The 13,914-nt window shown below is 47.3% G+C and overlaps 1 protein-coding gene across 1 annotated transcript in view; it reads right to left on the bottom strand.

The window, feature by feature from the left end:
* Positions 1-1,773: 1,773 nt before the first annotated feature.
* Positions 1,774-13,914, bottom strand: part of AGXT2 (alanine--glyoxylate aminotransferase 2) — a 27,975-nt gene continuing 15,834 nt past the window's right edge. Inside the window, exons 9-14 of the mRNA XM_015407811.1 lie at positions 11,139-11,231; positions 7,103-7,235; positions 5,736-5,824; positions 4,548-4,697; positions 3,226-3,324; positions 1,774-2,058 (exon numbers count right to left, since the gene is read on the bottom strand). Of these exons, the coding sequence (XP_015263297.1) occupies positions 1,945-2,058; positions 3,226-3,324; positions 4,548-4,697; positions 5,736-5,824; positions 7,103-7,235; positions 11,139-11,231 (678 nt within the window). The 3' untranslated portion in view covers positions 1,774-1,944. The remainder of the gene's footprint in view (positions 2,059-3,225; positions 3,325-4,547; positions 4,698-5,735; positions 5,825-7,102; positions 7,236-11,138; positions 11,232-13,914) is intronic.

Here is a 13,914-nt window from a genome sequence, read left to right as displayed (position 1 = left end):
AAAAACCAGTAGTCTTTCATCACTGACCTTACAGTCCCCTCTTGCTTGGGGGTGGGGGAGAGAATTGAGGAATGTGCGACAGGGTCACCCGCAATGTTCCCTCTAAGCTGGGGAGTCTTGTGAGCAAAAATTCTACTTTGTGAGCCACTGGCATTAAAGTTGTGAGCGAGCAATTTGGCTACTGCATAAATTAGTTTGCTCTGGAGCCCTCCTTCCTGAGCTAAGACAAAAAGGTGTGAGCTGGAGGCTAAAAAACTGAGCTAGCTCACACTAACTCAGCTTAGAGGGAACACTGGTCACCAATGCTCCCTCTAAGCTGTGGAGTCCTGTGAGCAAAAATTCTACTTTGTGAGCTGCCGGCATTAAAGTCGTGAGCGCGCGATTGGGTTGCTGCATGAATTCGTTTGCTTTGGAGCCCTCCTTCCTGAGCGAAGGCAAAAATGTGTGAGCCGGAGGCTAAAAAACTGTGAGCTGGCTCACGCTAACTCAGCTTAGAGGGAACACTGCTGGTCACCCCCAACTCCATTATCATACCTGCGCCCTCTGTAGGCTTCAGCATAACGAAAATATGTCAGCCATGTTTTTGCTTACTGAGGCACTGCCTGAGGCTGATATGACATTGAAAAAGCTCTTCCACCTAGAAAGCATCTGCTTGGGACAAATATACATCATATTAAGCCTCTTTTTATGTGAGGCTGGTCTCGTGGAATGATTACATTGGAGTTTCAGGTCTGTAGGCTTGTCATTTCTCTGCCTAACCTGTCAAACAGGATCAAATTTGCCTGAAGTTATGCTAAGTACAGTGGAGGGAACTGGGGACTCCCATATGCCTAAAACGAGACATGTCACAGTGTTCCCTCTAAACTGAGTTAGTGTGAGCTAGCTCACAGTTTTTTAGCCTCCAGCTCACAGATTTTTGTCTTAGCTCAGGAAGGAGGGCTCCGGAGCAAGCTAGTTTATGCGGCAGCCAGATTGCTCGCTCACAACTTTAATGCCAGTAGCTCACAAAGTTGACATTTTGCTCACAAGATTCCGCAGCTTAGAGGGAGCATTGCTCACAGGTGGATTCTATTAACTTTTCACATTTCCTTCCTTGTGAGCATGGGAGCCATAGTTCCTTACCTAAGAGAGACCATGTTACAGTGTACAGCCTGATCCGCTGCCTCATTATTTGGAAGTTAAACTCAAGTTCTGCCCTTAGGCCCTTAAAATAGCTCAAAGTAAGGCTTGGAGGTAAATGCAAGGAAATGGCTACAAATATAAGGCTAGATGCCAGCACCAAAAGCCAGTCCTATTTTGTTTTGTTATCTAGGAGTCTTGCTTAACAGCAGTGATGAGAAGAAAAAACAGTTCTTAATGCTGGACAGAGCTTTTTTTCTGGGGGAATGTGCCGGAACAGAGTTCCGGGACCTCTTCGACAAAATTCTTTTAAAAATGTTTAAAAGTTCATGAGTTTTCAGTATACAGATTGAAAACTCCGTTTCCCTCTTGAGAGTTCTGGCACCTCTTTGTCAAAAAAAAAGAAAGAAAAAAGCCCTGCTGCTGGAAATGATCACCCCATGTTCTAATTTTTTCCCCAGTAGAAGAAGATGTCCATCTTTCACTTGGGCTCGAACACATTGGCTAATGGAATGGTTGCAGCAATTTGAGAATCTAGATTCCGCTAATCAGCTGTTTGAGGGGGTACGGACAGGTTCATTCCCCACCTCCAACCAAATTGGTCATTATCAGGATTGGATAGTCCTCTGTTGCTAGCTGAATGGACAATTCCCGCTGGTTGTGGAATCTGGCTTGTCTACAGACACGTGCCACCTGAATGCCCTTTCTCTGTCGTCCGGTTTCATACTACCCCTGGCAACTGGATAATTCCTTACTACAGAACCTATGAAAAAGCAGCTGCAGCAGTTGAATAGCAGCTGCAGCAGTTCCACGATCGAGGGCATGCTACTTTGCAGCCGCCGTTCTCTCCTTATGTCTGGTTAAAGCGGCGTGAAAAACTTCCACTGCGAAGTCTGCGTCTTCCTTGGTGATGCACAGTGGTGGTTTAATTCTAAATGTCTTTAAACAGAGAGAGAAAAGTAAAGTTAGAAGGTGGGTGGGATTAAAATAGCTAGGGTATATCAGTGTACCATAAGAGCTAGAAACTTGTGTGCTCAGAACCAAAACGCATGCTCTTTCTGTGTTCCTGAGGACACTGCCCTAAGCGTGATACTCAGTTTGGCTGTAGTCACACACACACACACACACCCCCAATAGGCTGAAGTGATGGTAACATATACATGAACACAAGAGAAAGAAGACGGGCAGGCTGTCATCTGTGCAACTGGGGAAAACATTTTCTGGAGCCATTTTGTGCATCTTACAAAATATTGAATACTAAAGAAAAGGGTGGGTGCTTCTTAGTTAAACACATTGAAGAACAAAGTCTGCTGAAGGAAAAGCAGCATGGCTTCTGCAAGGGGAAGTCCTGCCTCACCAACTTCTTGGGAATTCTTTGAACTGGTTAACAAGCATATATAGGTCTCAGAAGTAGTGATTCTAAAGGGTGCAGTTTATCAATCCCCTACCCTAGACATCGAGTGAAAACATTAGGCTGCTGTTTCTGTGTTTCATGCAGTTCAGCATCCCTTTACTTTTCACCTGGCATGTATTTTGTTATTTCATAAGAACATAAGAGATGCCAATGTTGGACCAGGCCAAAGGCCCATCCAGTCCAACACTCTGTATCACACAGTGGCCAGAAATACCAGTGCCATCAGGAGGTCCACCAGTGGGGCCAGGACATTAGAAGCCCTCCCACTGTTGACCCCCCCAAGCACCAAGATGACAGAGCATCACTTGCCCCAGAGTCCCTATCTATACCTTGTGGCTAATAGCCACTGATGGACCTCTGCTCCAGATGCTTATCTAAATATATGCTTATTTCCCATCTTGCCATCCAGCAGGCCCGTAACCAGGATTTTGTGGCTTGTGGGGCAACATTTTTTTCTGGTGGGGTTGCCATTATTTTTCTGCCTGTCTCTAAACAACTGTTTTCTTGTATTGCCCTCTGCCTTGTGCCCATGTGCTAGAGAGGTGGCACCTAACCGCCTTAAGGAACAGGAATGGGTCCTTTTTACACTTCCTTCCTTTTGAGCATTTGCAGTAGTGTGGAGCCATGTTTCTTTGCGCGACACTCACCAGGGATTCTGTAACTGAACACGTCTCCCCAAAGTGTAACAGTACCTGAAAATGAATTCCTCCCTTCCCAAAGAGCACCCCCATGTCTTTGCAGTCCTCGAAGATCTCACTTATCTCCTCAGCGGGGAGGGGCTGGCGACTCTCCTGTGAACAAAGAGCAGGCTTCACTTGGCTTCTTTCCCTCGTGATTCCTTCTAAGTTAGACGCAGGAAAGCGGCTCATGACAAAAGAGACACAAGCGAAGCCACCAGTCCCCAGGAGGACCCTGATCTCAGGCTGGCAAATCGTCTGCACAAAATCTGTGCAATGGCTTCTTTGTACCCGGCCCTACAGCTCAATGGGTCTTTGCATGGAGGCTTGTTTGATGTTCTCGAAACAGCAAACCATACGGAGCCCCTCAATGGCACAGCGGCAGCTCCCCACTTTGGTACAAAAGCGCCTGGCTAAGCAACACCATCCCTGCCAGGATAAGCTTCTCTATTCACAGCTTCCCCGGAAGCCTTTGTTTAGGGGTGTATGCTGTACTACTGCTGGTTGCCACATGGGGGTGCTGATTAGCTCCAATTCGAATGGGCACGTACTTCCAAAATTCTCCTATACCATTTGTGAGTTATCCAATGGACTGGGCATGCAGCAAGTGTCTGTGCCAGCACAAACAACCCCAGAAGTGTATAGTCCCAGCACTGAGATTCTCTACGCGATTCAGGTTTAGGGTTGCTGGGCTGTGCCTGGAAGAAGAGTTGGATTTATACCCCACCCTTCACTCGGAGTATCAGAATGGCTTACAATCTCGTTTCTCTTCCCTCCCACGCAACAGACACCCTGTGAGGTAGGTGGGGCTGAGAGAGCTCTGACAGAAACTGCTCTTGAGAGAACAGCTCTGAGAGAACTTGTGACTGACCCAAGGTCACACCAGCAGCTACATATGGAGGAGTGGGGAATCAAATCTAGTTCTCCAGATTAGAGTCTGCTGCTCTTAATCACTGCACCAAGCTGGCTGGAAGGATATGGGGCAGCTGTGAAGGTGCATGCACCATTAGGGCACTTTTCATGCAAAACTGGAACTAGCATAGGGTAGTTCTGGGAATCACAGGAAATTCTACGGTAACCATAGAGTTTCTGGTGATTCCTGGAGCTACCTTCCCCGACATAATGGTGCACACAGTGCTGCCTTTTCATCTCCCTGCAGCTTGGAGCAGCAGTGAGCAAGATGACCTGAGCACAGGGAATCTCCTGTCACGACTCAGGGACTGGCAAGCCTAAAGCCAGCCCTTAGATGCAGGACTGCAAATGCTTAGGCGGGCATATAGGAAGAAGCTGCAACACACACACACACACACACGAGTGCTAACCAGCACATTCCTGACCTTGTCTTTGACCATCTGGATCCCAATCATAAGCCCTTTGCCACGAACGTCTCCGATGATTTCAAACTCGTCCCGGAGCTTGGCCAACTCGAGCAGGAGGTGGGTCCCAACCGCCTCACAGTTCTTCTGCAAGCCGTCTTCCTCTATTGCCTGAACACACGGAAGTTGGTAGGAAAGAAAGCATCAGACATGGTGAAGTTGACCGGCCACATGGAACACACTTGCAAAGGATGCGGACAAGATGGTGACCCAAGTGCTTACGAGCGCAATATGTAGCGCTTGCAGTATGCAGTACAGAACAGAGACAAGAGGTCCGTGCCACGGAAACTGAGATCGACAATCCAAAATTGGACGGAAAAGGTCTAGGGGGCAGTAATGAGGAAGGTGGGCATAGCAAAGCTGGTGGGGACTGGAGATGCGGATGGCACGGGTGGGTTAGTAAGGCAGCAGGCCTGAAGCCAACTATGCATGAAGTCCTCACGTCTGCCCCAGTCCAGTTAACCGGGGAGTTGAACAAATGAAGCCCACGTGAAGCTGCCTTATACTGAATCAGACCCTCGGCCCATCAACGTCAGAACTGTCTACTCAGACCAGCAGCAGCTCTCCAGGGCCTCAGTCTCATCACCTCCTGCCTGGTCCTTTTAACTGGAGATGCCAGGGATTGAACCGGGGACCTTCTGCATGCCAAGCAGGTGAACATGGAATTCACTGCCACAGGAAGTGGCGGCGGCTACAAGCATGGACGGCTTCAAGAGGGAATTAGATAAACATATGGAGCAGAGGTCCATCAGTGGCTATTAGCCACAAGGTATAGATAGGGGCTCTGGGGCAAGGGATGCTATGTCTTCTTGGTGCTTGGGGGTGGTGGTCAACAGTGGGAGGGCTTCTAATGTCCTGGCCCCACTGGTGGACCTCCTGATGGCACTGGTATTTCTGGCCACTGTGTGACACAGAGTGTTGGACTGGATGGGCCTTTGGCCTGATCCAATATTGGCACCTCTTATGTTCTTATGTTCTCTACCACTGCATGGGCACCCCGAAAGTCCCAGTGCTCACAGCAGATCTCTGGACTAGACCCAAACTGTGAGCAATAATGTCTTTGACGGCTGGGGGGTAGGCATGGAATAAGATTTACAGTGGCGCCACAGGTAAAGTAATATAACAAATAGGACCCAGGAATTTTCTTACATCCAGAACTGCAGATCCAACAACACAGGCCATGGGGTTTCCGCCAAATGTGTTAAAGGGCAAGCCTTGAGCCAAAGAACTTGCAATTTCTTTTTTAAAAAGGAAAGAGAAGTATTTTAGTATTATTATTATTATTATTTAAAAATGTATTCCTCCAAGGGATTAAAGCTGGTGCTGCTCCACAGCTAGATCCTGGATGACGCCCGAAAAGAGATGCTCTCATCCCACCTCTGCATTAGAACCCTTCTGCCAGATCCAAGGAACCACTCACTGCCCCACCATGGTGACCAAAAGGATGAAATACTAGAGACTGTGCGCCCCGTTCTAGGTATATATTGACACTTCCACAACATTCAGTGGGGCTTATTCCAAAGTGAATTTGCTTTCCATGCTATTGGGGTTTTTTGTGTGTGTTTGCACAATAAGGTCGCACTCCAGTACAGACCACTGATGTCAACAGGCTTAAGTTTACATTGGGACAGCAAATCTGTCACGCAAAAAATACAAATGAAAGCAAATGAAAGGGGTCTGGAGAATAAGCCCTACGAGGAAAGGCTAAGGGCCTTGGGAGTGTTTAGTTTGGAGAAGATGAGATTGAGGGGGGACACGATCGCTCTCTTTAAATATTTGAAAGGCTGTCATTTCCAGGAGGGCAAGGAGCTGTTCCAGTTGGCAGCAGAGGAGAGGACCTGAAGCAACGGGTTTAAATTATATGCAGAAAGGTATCGGCTGGATATGAGGACAAACTTTTTCACGGTCAGAGTGGTTCAAAGGGGGAATCAGCTGCCTAGGGAGGTGGTGAGCTCCCCTTCACTGGCAGCTTTCAAGAAGAGGCTGGACGAATATTTGTCAGGGATGCTTTAGGCTGGTCCTGCCTTGGGGGGGGGGGGTGGGCTGGATGGGCTGTAGGGCCCCTTCCAACTCTATGATTCTATGAATACACAACCGTACAGAAAGGTTTGTTCTGGTTTGTGGCATAAGCATTACTTGTTTTACATTGAGCACGCTGTTTTGCTTGCTAAGAGGACTGTAGAGATTAACTGGGGACCAGCTCCCTAGGGCTAGCTGCATGAGTGCGAAATGCACACGAGCCCTGCAAACATCAAGGTAGCCAGCCATGCTGTCATTGTCAAGCGCGTGGGCTGTTTGCAATGGACAAAGTGGCCAAATTCATAATGAGGCCTTTACTGGCTTGATGCTGTAATAAACTATCCACTCATAATGAGAGCCAGTATCTCCCAGGATGCTAAGATTAACGAGGGCTTGGTGTGTCTAGCAGAGACTGAACTCTAACCCTAAAGCACAAGTCATCTTACAATGCCAGATTTAAAACAACTGTTTTCTATAAGAAACCCCCTTCCCCATACCTGCTTTAGTGATGACCGCTGCCATGGGGAAGCCATTCCCAATTGCTTTGGCCACGGTAACAATGTCTGGCACCACACCGTGTCCTTCGAATCCCCAGAAATGGCGGCCTGTGCGACCAAAGCCCGTCTGAACCTTTAAAGAACACATTTCAAACACAGTCGCTTAACGTTTTAAGACAAGTTCACAGATGACTGATTTCCCATCTCAATAGAAAAGTACAAGGGACAGCAGTATGACAATATCAGTACAAAAAACAATTACTGCAACAGTGCATATAATGAAGGATGTTGATACAATGTGTAATCACTTCATGATGTTTATTCTTTTCCACAGCAGGACATCAACAGACGATTAATGAAGGACGAACTTCCCCAGAGCTACCGTTCGTTTCGAACTCTCTTTTTCAAACAACGGTCTCAGTTCCAAATCCATACATCAATGCAGAATTTCAAAAGCTCTTGGCAACAGAATGAATAAGTCATTCTGTTGCCAAGAGCTTTTGAAATTCTGCATTGAACTGGAAATAGTTCTTACTAAAGGTCTTAAAGCTTGCAGGATACATGCAGATTCTATTCCACAAAGCAGCTGAGTTAAAATTGATTGAGGGATGGCATCTCTCATCTGTATTATGTCTGACATTTTATGCACTGTTTAAAAAGTCGTGTTGCTATGTAACTACATTACACTGTTGTCATTTCCAATTTGAAATTGTTAGCCACGTTGGGGGGGGGGTGTCTTCCCAGACGAAAAGGCAGTACGTAAGAAGACTAAATGAAACCAGTGTGGTATACAGGTGGTTGTGCTACAGTGGGGCTCATCCCACTGCATTTACCATGATGCTTTGGGGTTGGGGGGGTGTAGTACTCATGTTATCGTTGGGATCCAATGAATGTCAAGGAGCAAGGAATCATGAAGGACACAGTGCTGAGCAAATACTTCTAAAAGGGCAGGGAGAGCAGGGGAGCAAGCTGTAGCAAGCCAAGACTTAATTTCTGAAGTGAGATGTCCTGGGGTTTAAATCCTGGGAAATGAAATGCAATTTGACCTGGAAGTGCTTTAATCCTAGATGTCGTGAGTTGGTGATGTGAGGGAAAGTTAACTCCAGCTACCAAATGAAGAAAAAAGAAGACAGGAGGAGGAGGAGGAGGAGAAAGAAGTGGGGGAGGAGGAGAAAAAGGAGGAGGAGGAGGATAGTTGGAATTATATTCAGCCCTTCACTGGGAGTCTCAGAGCAGCTTACAATCACCTTCCCTCCTTCTCCCCACAACAGACACTCTGTGAGGTAGGTGGGGCTGAGAAAGCTCTGAGAAAACTGCTCTTGAGAGAACAGCTCTGGAATAACGGTGAATGGCTCAAGGTCACCCACCAGCTACAAGTGGAGGAGTGGGGAGTCAAACCTGCTTCTCCAGATTGGAGTCCGCCACTCTTAACCACTACACCAAGAAGAAAAGTAACTGAATTGGGTATGCGGGCCAAAAAGGTTGTCTACCCCAGACTGTGTGTGTTCACAGACATGCTCTACAATTACGTGATATATGTAAAGCCTTGTCCCTGGCATTATGGAGAGGTTCTGGTGAGTGCTAATTTATCGTATCCTAAACTGTCCTGTCAACAGACATCTTAAAGCCCTTTCACAATATTTTCTTCTTTTTCTGTCTTGGAGTGCAGACGTCCTTCTGGATTCCTGCATGAATGGGAAATTGTGGGCAGAGTGTTTTCTGTTCTTGTCTTGTGACAGTACTCACCGGTACTAAGTATCAGCCCAGCACCATTTTTGGGGAGCTCTCCAAAGTTCCATGCAACTTTATATGAGTACTAGCACTTTCCTTCCTTCTGTACAGCAGGGAAAGGACAAACTTCACTGAGCCTCGATTTTATGAGCCATAGAAAGTATATAAATTTGGTCAGATGACCATTCCAATTGCAATCTCTGGGCTACTGATCTTCACACGCTTTATCCTGAGTCTGACCGTCAGTCTATCAAGGTCAGTATTGTCTAGTCTAACTGGCAGCAGCTCTCCAGGGTCTCAGGTCCTTCATATCATATTGGGTCAGTCACAAGTTCTTTCAGAGCTGTTCTCTGAAGGGCCGTCCTCCAAAGAGCACTCTCAGCCCCACCTGCCTCACAGGGTGTCCGTGGTGGGGAGAGGAAGGGAAGGTGATTGTAAGCCACTCTGAGACTCCTTCAGGTAGTGAAGGGTAGGGTACTAATCCAGTCTCTTCCTATTCCTCTTCTTCTTCTTCTCTGATCCTTTTACCTAGAGATTGAACTCGACACCTTCTGCGTGCAAAGTCCATGTTCTTCCATGGAGCCACAGACCTCTCCCCTCGTAGCTGCACCTATCCTTAAAAAGCTCTGTGTACTAGTCCTCCCTAGGGGTGGGACATGGATTCTATGCCAACCACTCCACTATCCGCGGGATGGATGTGTGACGCCCTCTAGAGCTGGATAGTACTGGCTGAACAGTACGGGAGCTAATTGTATTATATGTATTTTATTATGTATTGATGTATATTTATTTTATGTATTTTATTTTATGCACTGATGCATATACGTGTTGTATGCCACCCTGTGTTCTGCTTGCAGGAAACAGAACAGGATAGAAATAAAATTATTGTTGTTATTATTGTTATTGTTGTTGTTTCAGCAGAGGGCACCAAAAGAGCACTTTGAAGGACAGACTTGCTACATATAAGAATTTGAGCTGTAGCAAACTGCAACAGCTGCATTCATTGTCAGCCTGTTTCCTTCCATTTACCTCTGCCTGGCCCCACTGCTGGACCTCCTGGTGGCCCCTGGTATTTTTGGCCATTGTGTGACCGAGTGTTGGACTGGATGGGTCATTGGCCTGATCCAACATTGGCTTCTCTTAGGTTCTTATGTTCTAAGTATCAGCTCCCATTTAGGCAGTTTCTTCACTACACTAACCTTTCCTCGGGCAGAGCAGTGAAAAAGCATTGTATGAAATACAGCAGCTGCACTGGACAATCTCCGTGCACATGTCCCAGGAAGGTGCTTTCCTGTGCGATCCTTTCCTGCACACGCTTGGAAAATGTTTGTAAGCAAGAAAGCAGAAAATCAAAGGTGTGTGGGCTTGCAACAGCAGAGCCGTCAGGAGGACACACGACCACGAGATAAGCTCACGGGGCCTTCTCCACAATTCACAGTCTTACAGAAGTGCCAGTTCCCTCCGTTTTCTGGGTGCTTCCCCACAAGTATTTTCAAAATGCAAGCAGAAATAAAGTCAAAAGATAAAGACTGGCATGCTGATGCTGTGATTGCTGACAGGCAGGGCTATTTTTGGGCAGGAACGCACAGGAACGGAGTTCCGGCTGGCTCCTGAGTTGGCCACGCCCAGCAGGAACTCATTAGCATAATAGACCACGCCCAACAGCAGAAACTCATTAGGATTGGCTACATTAGGGGTGTGTGGCCTAACATGCAAAGGAGTTCCTGCTACAAAAAAAGGCCCTGGGTTTTGACAACAAACAAGGTAAACCGAATAAGAAGCAAAAGGTGGGTGTGGCTGGATGAGCACACTTCTGGTAACATGGGGGAGTGGCCTAATATGCCAATGAGCTGTGCTGTCAGGGGTGTGGCCTAATATGCTAATGTGTTTCTGCTGTTGGAAGTGGCCTATTATGCTAATGAGTTCCTGCTGGGCTTTTTCTACAAAAAGAGCCCTGCTGACAGGTGAAAAGGCATCATGGCTCCCAATGACTTCCCCAGACACCCCGAGCCTGCTCTGGTGGGGAGGGCGGGGTATAAATCAAATCAATAAATAAAATAAAGCTTTCTTTATTCATTTAAACCTAGGGGGAAATTATGTGCCAAAAGACTAGGAGACATCAGTACAAAGGAGCCAGGTAGTAGGAAAGAGCCAGAGTCCAGTAGCACCTTAAAGACTAACAACATTTGTGGCAGGGTAGGAGCTTTCGTGAGTCACAGCTCACTTCTTCAGATACCTGAAGCCAGGTGTGCACGATGCAATACACACATTCCTCTAGATAGGGGAGTTATGCTCCAATACTTACTTCGTCTGCAATGCATACGCCTCCCCTCTCACGCACTAGCTCAAAAGCCTCCTTTAGGAATCCCACGGGATACTGAACTGCACCATTGACACCCTGTTCAAAGCAGATAAAGAAACTCTGTTGGCAAAAGAACAGATTTATATCATTTTCTTATACCAGAAGAGCCCTGTTGGATCCGACCAGTGAACATAAGAACAACATAAGAACATAAGAGATGCCAATGTTGGATCAGGCCAAAGGCCCATCCAGTTCAACACTCTGTATCACACAGTGGCCAGAAATACCAGTGCCATCAGGAGGTCCACCAGTGGGGCCAGGACATTAGAAGCCCTCCCACTGCTGACCCCACCCCCAAGCACCAAGATGACAGAGCATCACTTGCCCCAGAGCCCCTATCTATACCTTGTGGCTAATAGCCACTGATGGACCTCTGCTCCATATGCTTATCTAATTCCCTTTTGAAGCCGTCCATGCTTGTAGCCGCCACCACTTCCTGTGGCAGTGAATTCCAAGTGTTAATCACTCTTTGGGTGAAGAAGTACTTCCTTTTATCCGTTCTAACCCGACTGCTCAGCAATTTCATGGAGTGCCCACGAGTTCTTGTATTGTGAGAAAGGGAAAAAAGTACCTCTTTCTCTACCTGCTCTTTCCCATGCATAATCGTATAAACCTCAATCATGTCACCCCTCAGTCGTCGTTTCTCCAAGCTAAAGAGGCCTAAGCGCCTTAACCTTTCCTCATAGGGAAAGTGTTCCAACCCCTTTATCATTCGAGTTGCCCTTTTCTGCACTTTTTCCAAAGCGATAATATCCTTTTTAAGGTGTGGTGACCAGAACTGCACACAGTATTCCAAATGAGGTCGCACCATTGATTTATATAGGGGCATTATGATATTGGCTGAGCTGTTTTCAATACCCTTCCTAATAATCCCCAGCATAGCATTGGCCTTCTTTATTGCAGTCACACACTGTCTCGACATTTTCAGTGATCTATCTAAGTCCAGCATCCTGTTTCTCACAGTGGCCAACCACTTGCCCCAGAGGGCCAGCAAACAGGGCAGAGGGGCCAAAGGCTTCTCCCTAGATGCTGCCTCCTAGCACTGGTATTTAGAGGCTTACTGCTTCTGAATGTGGAGGTTTCCTTGGTTTTTTTGTTTGGTGTAGTGGCTCAGAGTGGCAGACTTTAATCTAGAGAACCGGGTTGGACTCCCCGCTCCTCCACATGCAGCTGCTGGATGACCTTGGGCAAACCATAGTTCTGACAGAGCTGTCCTTGAAAGGGCAGTTCTTGAAAGAGCTCTCTCAGCCCCACCTACCTTACAGGGTGTCTGTTGTGGGGAGGGGGAGGGAAAGGAGATTGTAAGCCGCTCTGAGACTCCGAGTGAAAGGTGAGGTATAAATCCAACTCTTCTTCTTTAGTCACTATGGTGAGTAGCTAGTGATGGATCTATTCTCCATGAATCCGTCTAACTTCCTCCGAAAACCCTCTGTGTTCATGACCACCACTTCACAATCTGGCAGTGAATTCCACAATTTAAATACTTGCCAAGCAAAGAAGCATTTCCTTTTCTTTGTCATGACTCTATCGCCCATCCGTTTCATTGGGTATCCCTGAGTTCTACTATTATGGGGGGCGGGGGGCTTTTCTCTATCCATGTTGACCATTCCATGCATAATTTTATAAACCTCTATCATGTTGTCCCCCTCCCCCGTCACCTTTATTCTAAACTAAAACCCCCAGACTCTACCACATTTCCTCATACAAAAGGTGCTCCAACCCCTTCATCATTTTGGTTGCCTCCTTTTGTACTTTTTCCGGTGTAACAGGCCGGATTAACCCCCCGGCCAGAGTAACCCCGGGTTAATCTGTAACAGGCCAGATTCACCCCCCGGCCAGAGTAACCCCGGGGTTACTCTGGCCTAGCCTAGAATAACCCGCCCATTCACCCCCGGGCCAGATAAACCCCGGGGTTACTCTGGCCTAGGCTAGAATAACCCCCCAGGCCAGATTTCTGGGGCTGCTGTCTTTTTCTACTAAGAGAGATACTTCCCCAATAACCAGAGAGAACCACCTTCTGTTGCCAGAGGCGCTGCCTTTTACTCTTGGGAAGCCCCAATACCGAGGGCACCCCACTTATAACCTGACCCAGAGAGCCACAGGACTCAGGCCAAGGAAGGCACTCCTGGTTCTGAAACACAGAACTAGCCACAGCTCTGAAAAAGAGGTCTCCATTTGCAGGTGACAGCAAGCTTCCAGTCTCCCCCCTCCACCCAGCAGAGATCATGCTAATGGAATTCTACCAGGTAAAGTTAAAGTATATTCAATCGTCTTCTCCAATACCACACCCAGCCCTCTTTTGTGTCACCTCATGTCTTTCCTGCTCTGCCCCTCAGGCTACTGGGATAACCCAATCAAGCATTGAAATTATTAACGATCCTTCCTGACATAATCAGGGACTGTACCAGGAGTGTTATGTAACTGGGATGACAGGCCACGGAGTGGAATGACAGCTCCAGGGTGCAGCAGGAGTGTTCTGGAACTGGAATGACAGGGCCAAGAGTGGAATGACAGGCCCAGGGTGTACCAGGAGTGTTATGTAACTGGGATGACAGGCCACGGAGTGGAATGACAGCCCCAGGGTGCAGCAGGAGTGTTCTGGAACTGGAATGACAGGCCAAATGACAGGCCCAGGGTGTACCAGGAGTGTTATGTAACTGGGATGACAGGGCCAAGAGTGGAATGACATCCAATAGATATTGTTTACCTTGACTTCCAG

Source organism: Gekko japonicus, unplaced genomic scaffold (genome assembly GCF_001447785.1).
Source record: "Gekko japonicus isolate JY-2015 unplaced genomic scaffold, Gekko_japonicus_V1.1 scaffold2960, whole genome shotgun sequence".
NCBI classification, from domain to species: domain Eukaryota; kingdom Metazoa; phylum Chordata; class Lepidosauria; order Squamata; family Gekkonidae; genus Gekko; species Gekko japonicus.
The sequence above is the reverse complement of the archived record's forward strand: the minus strand, read 5'-3'. Positions and strand labels throughout refer to the sequence as shown.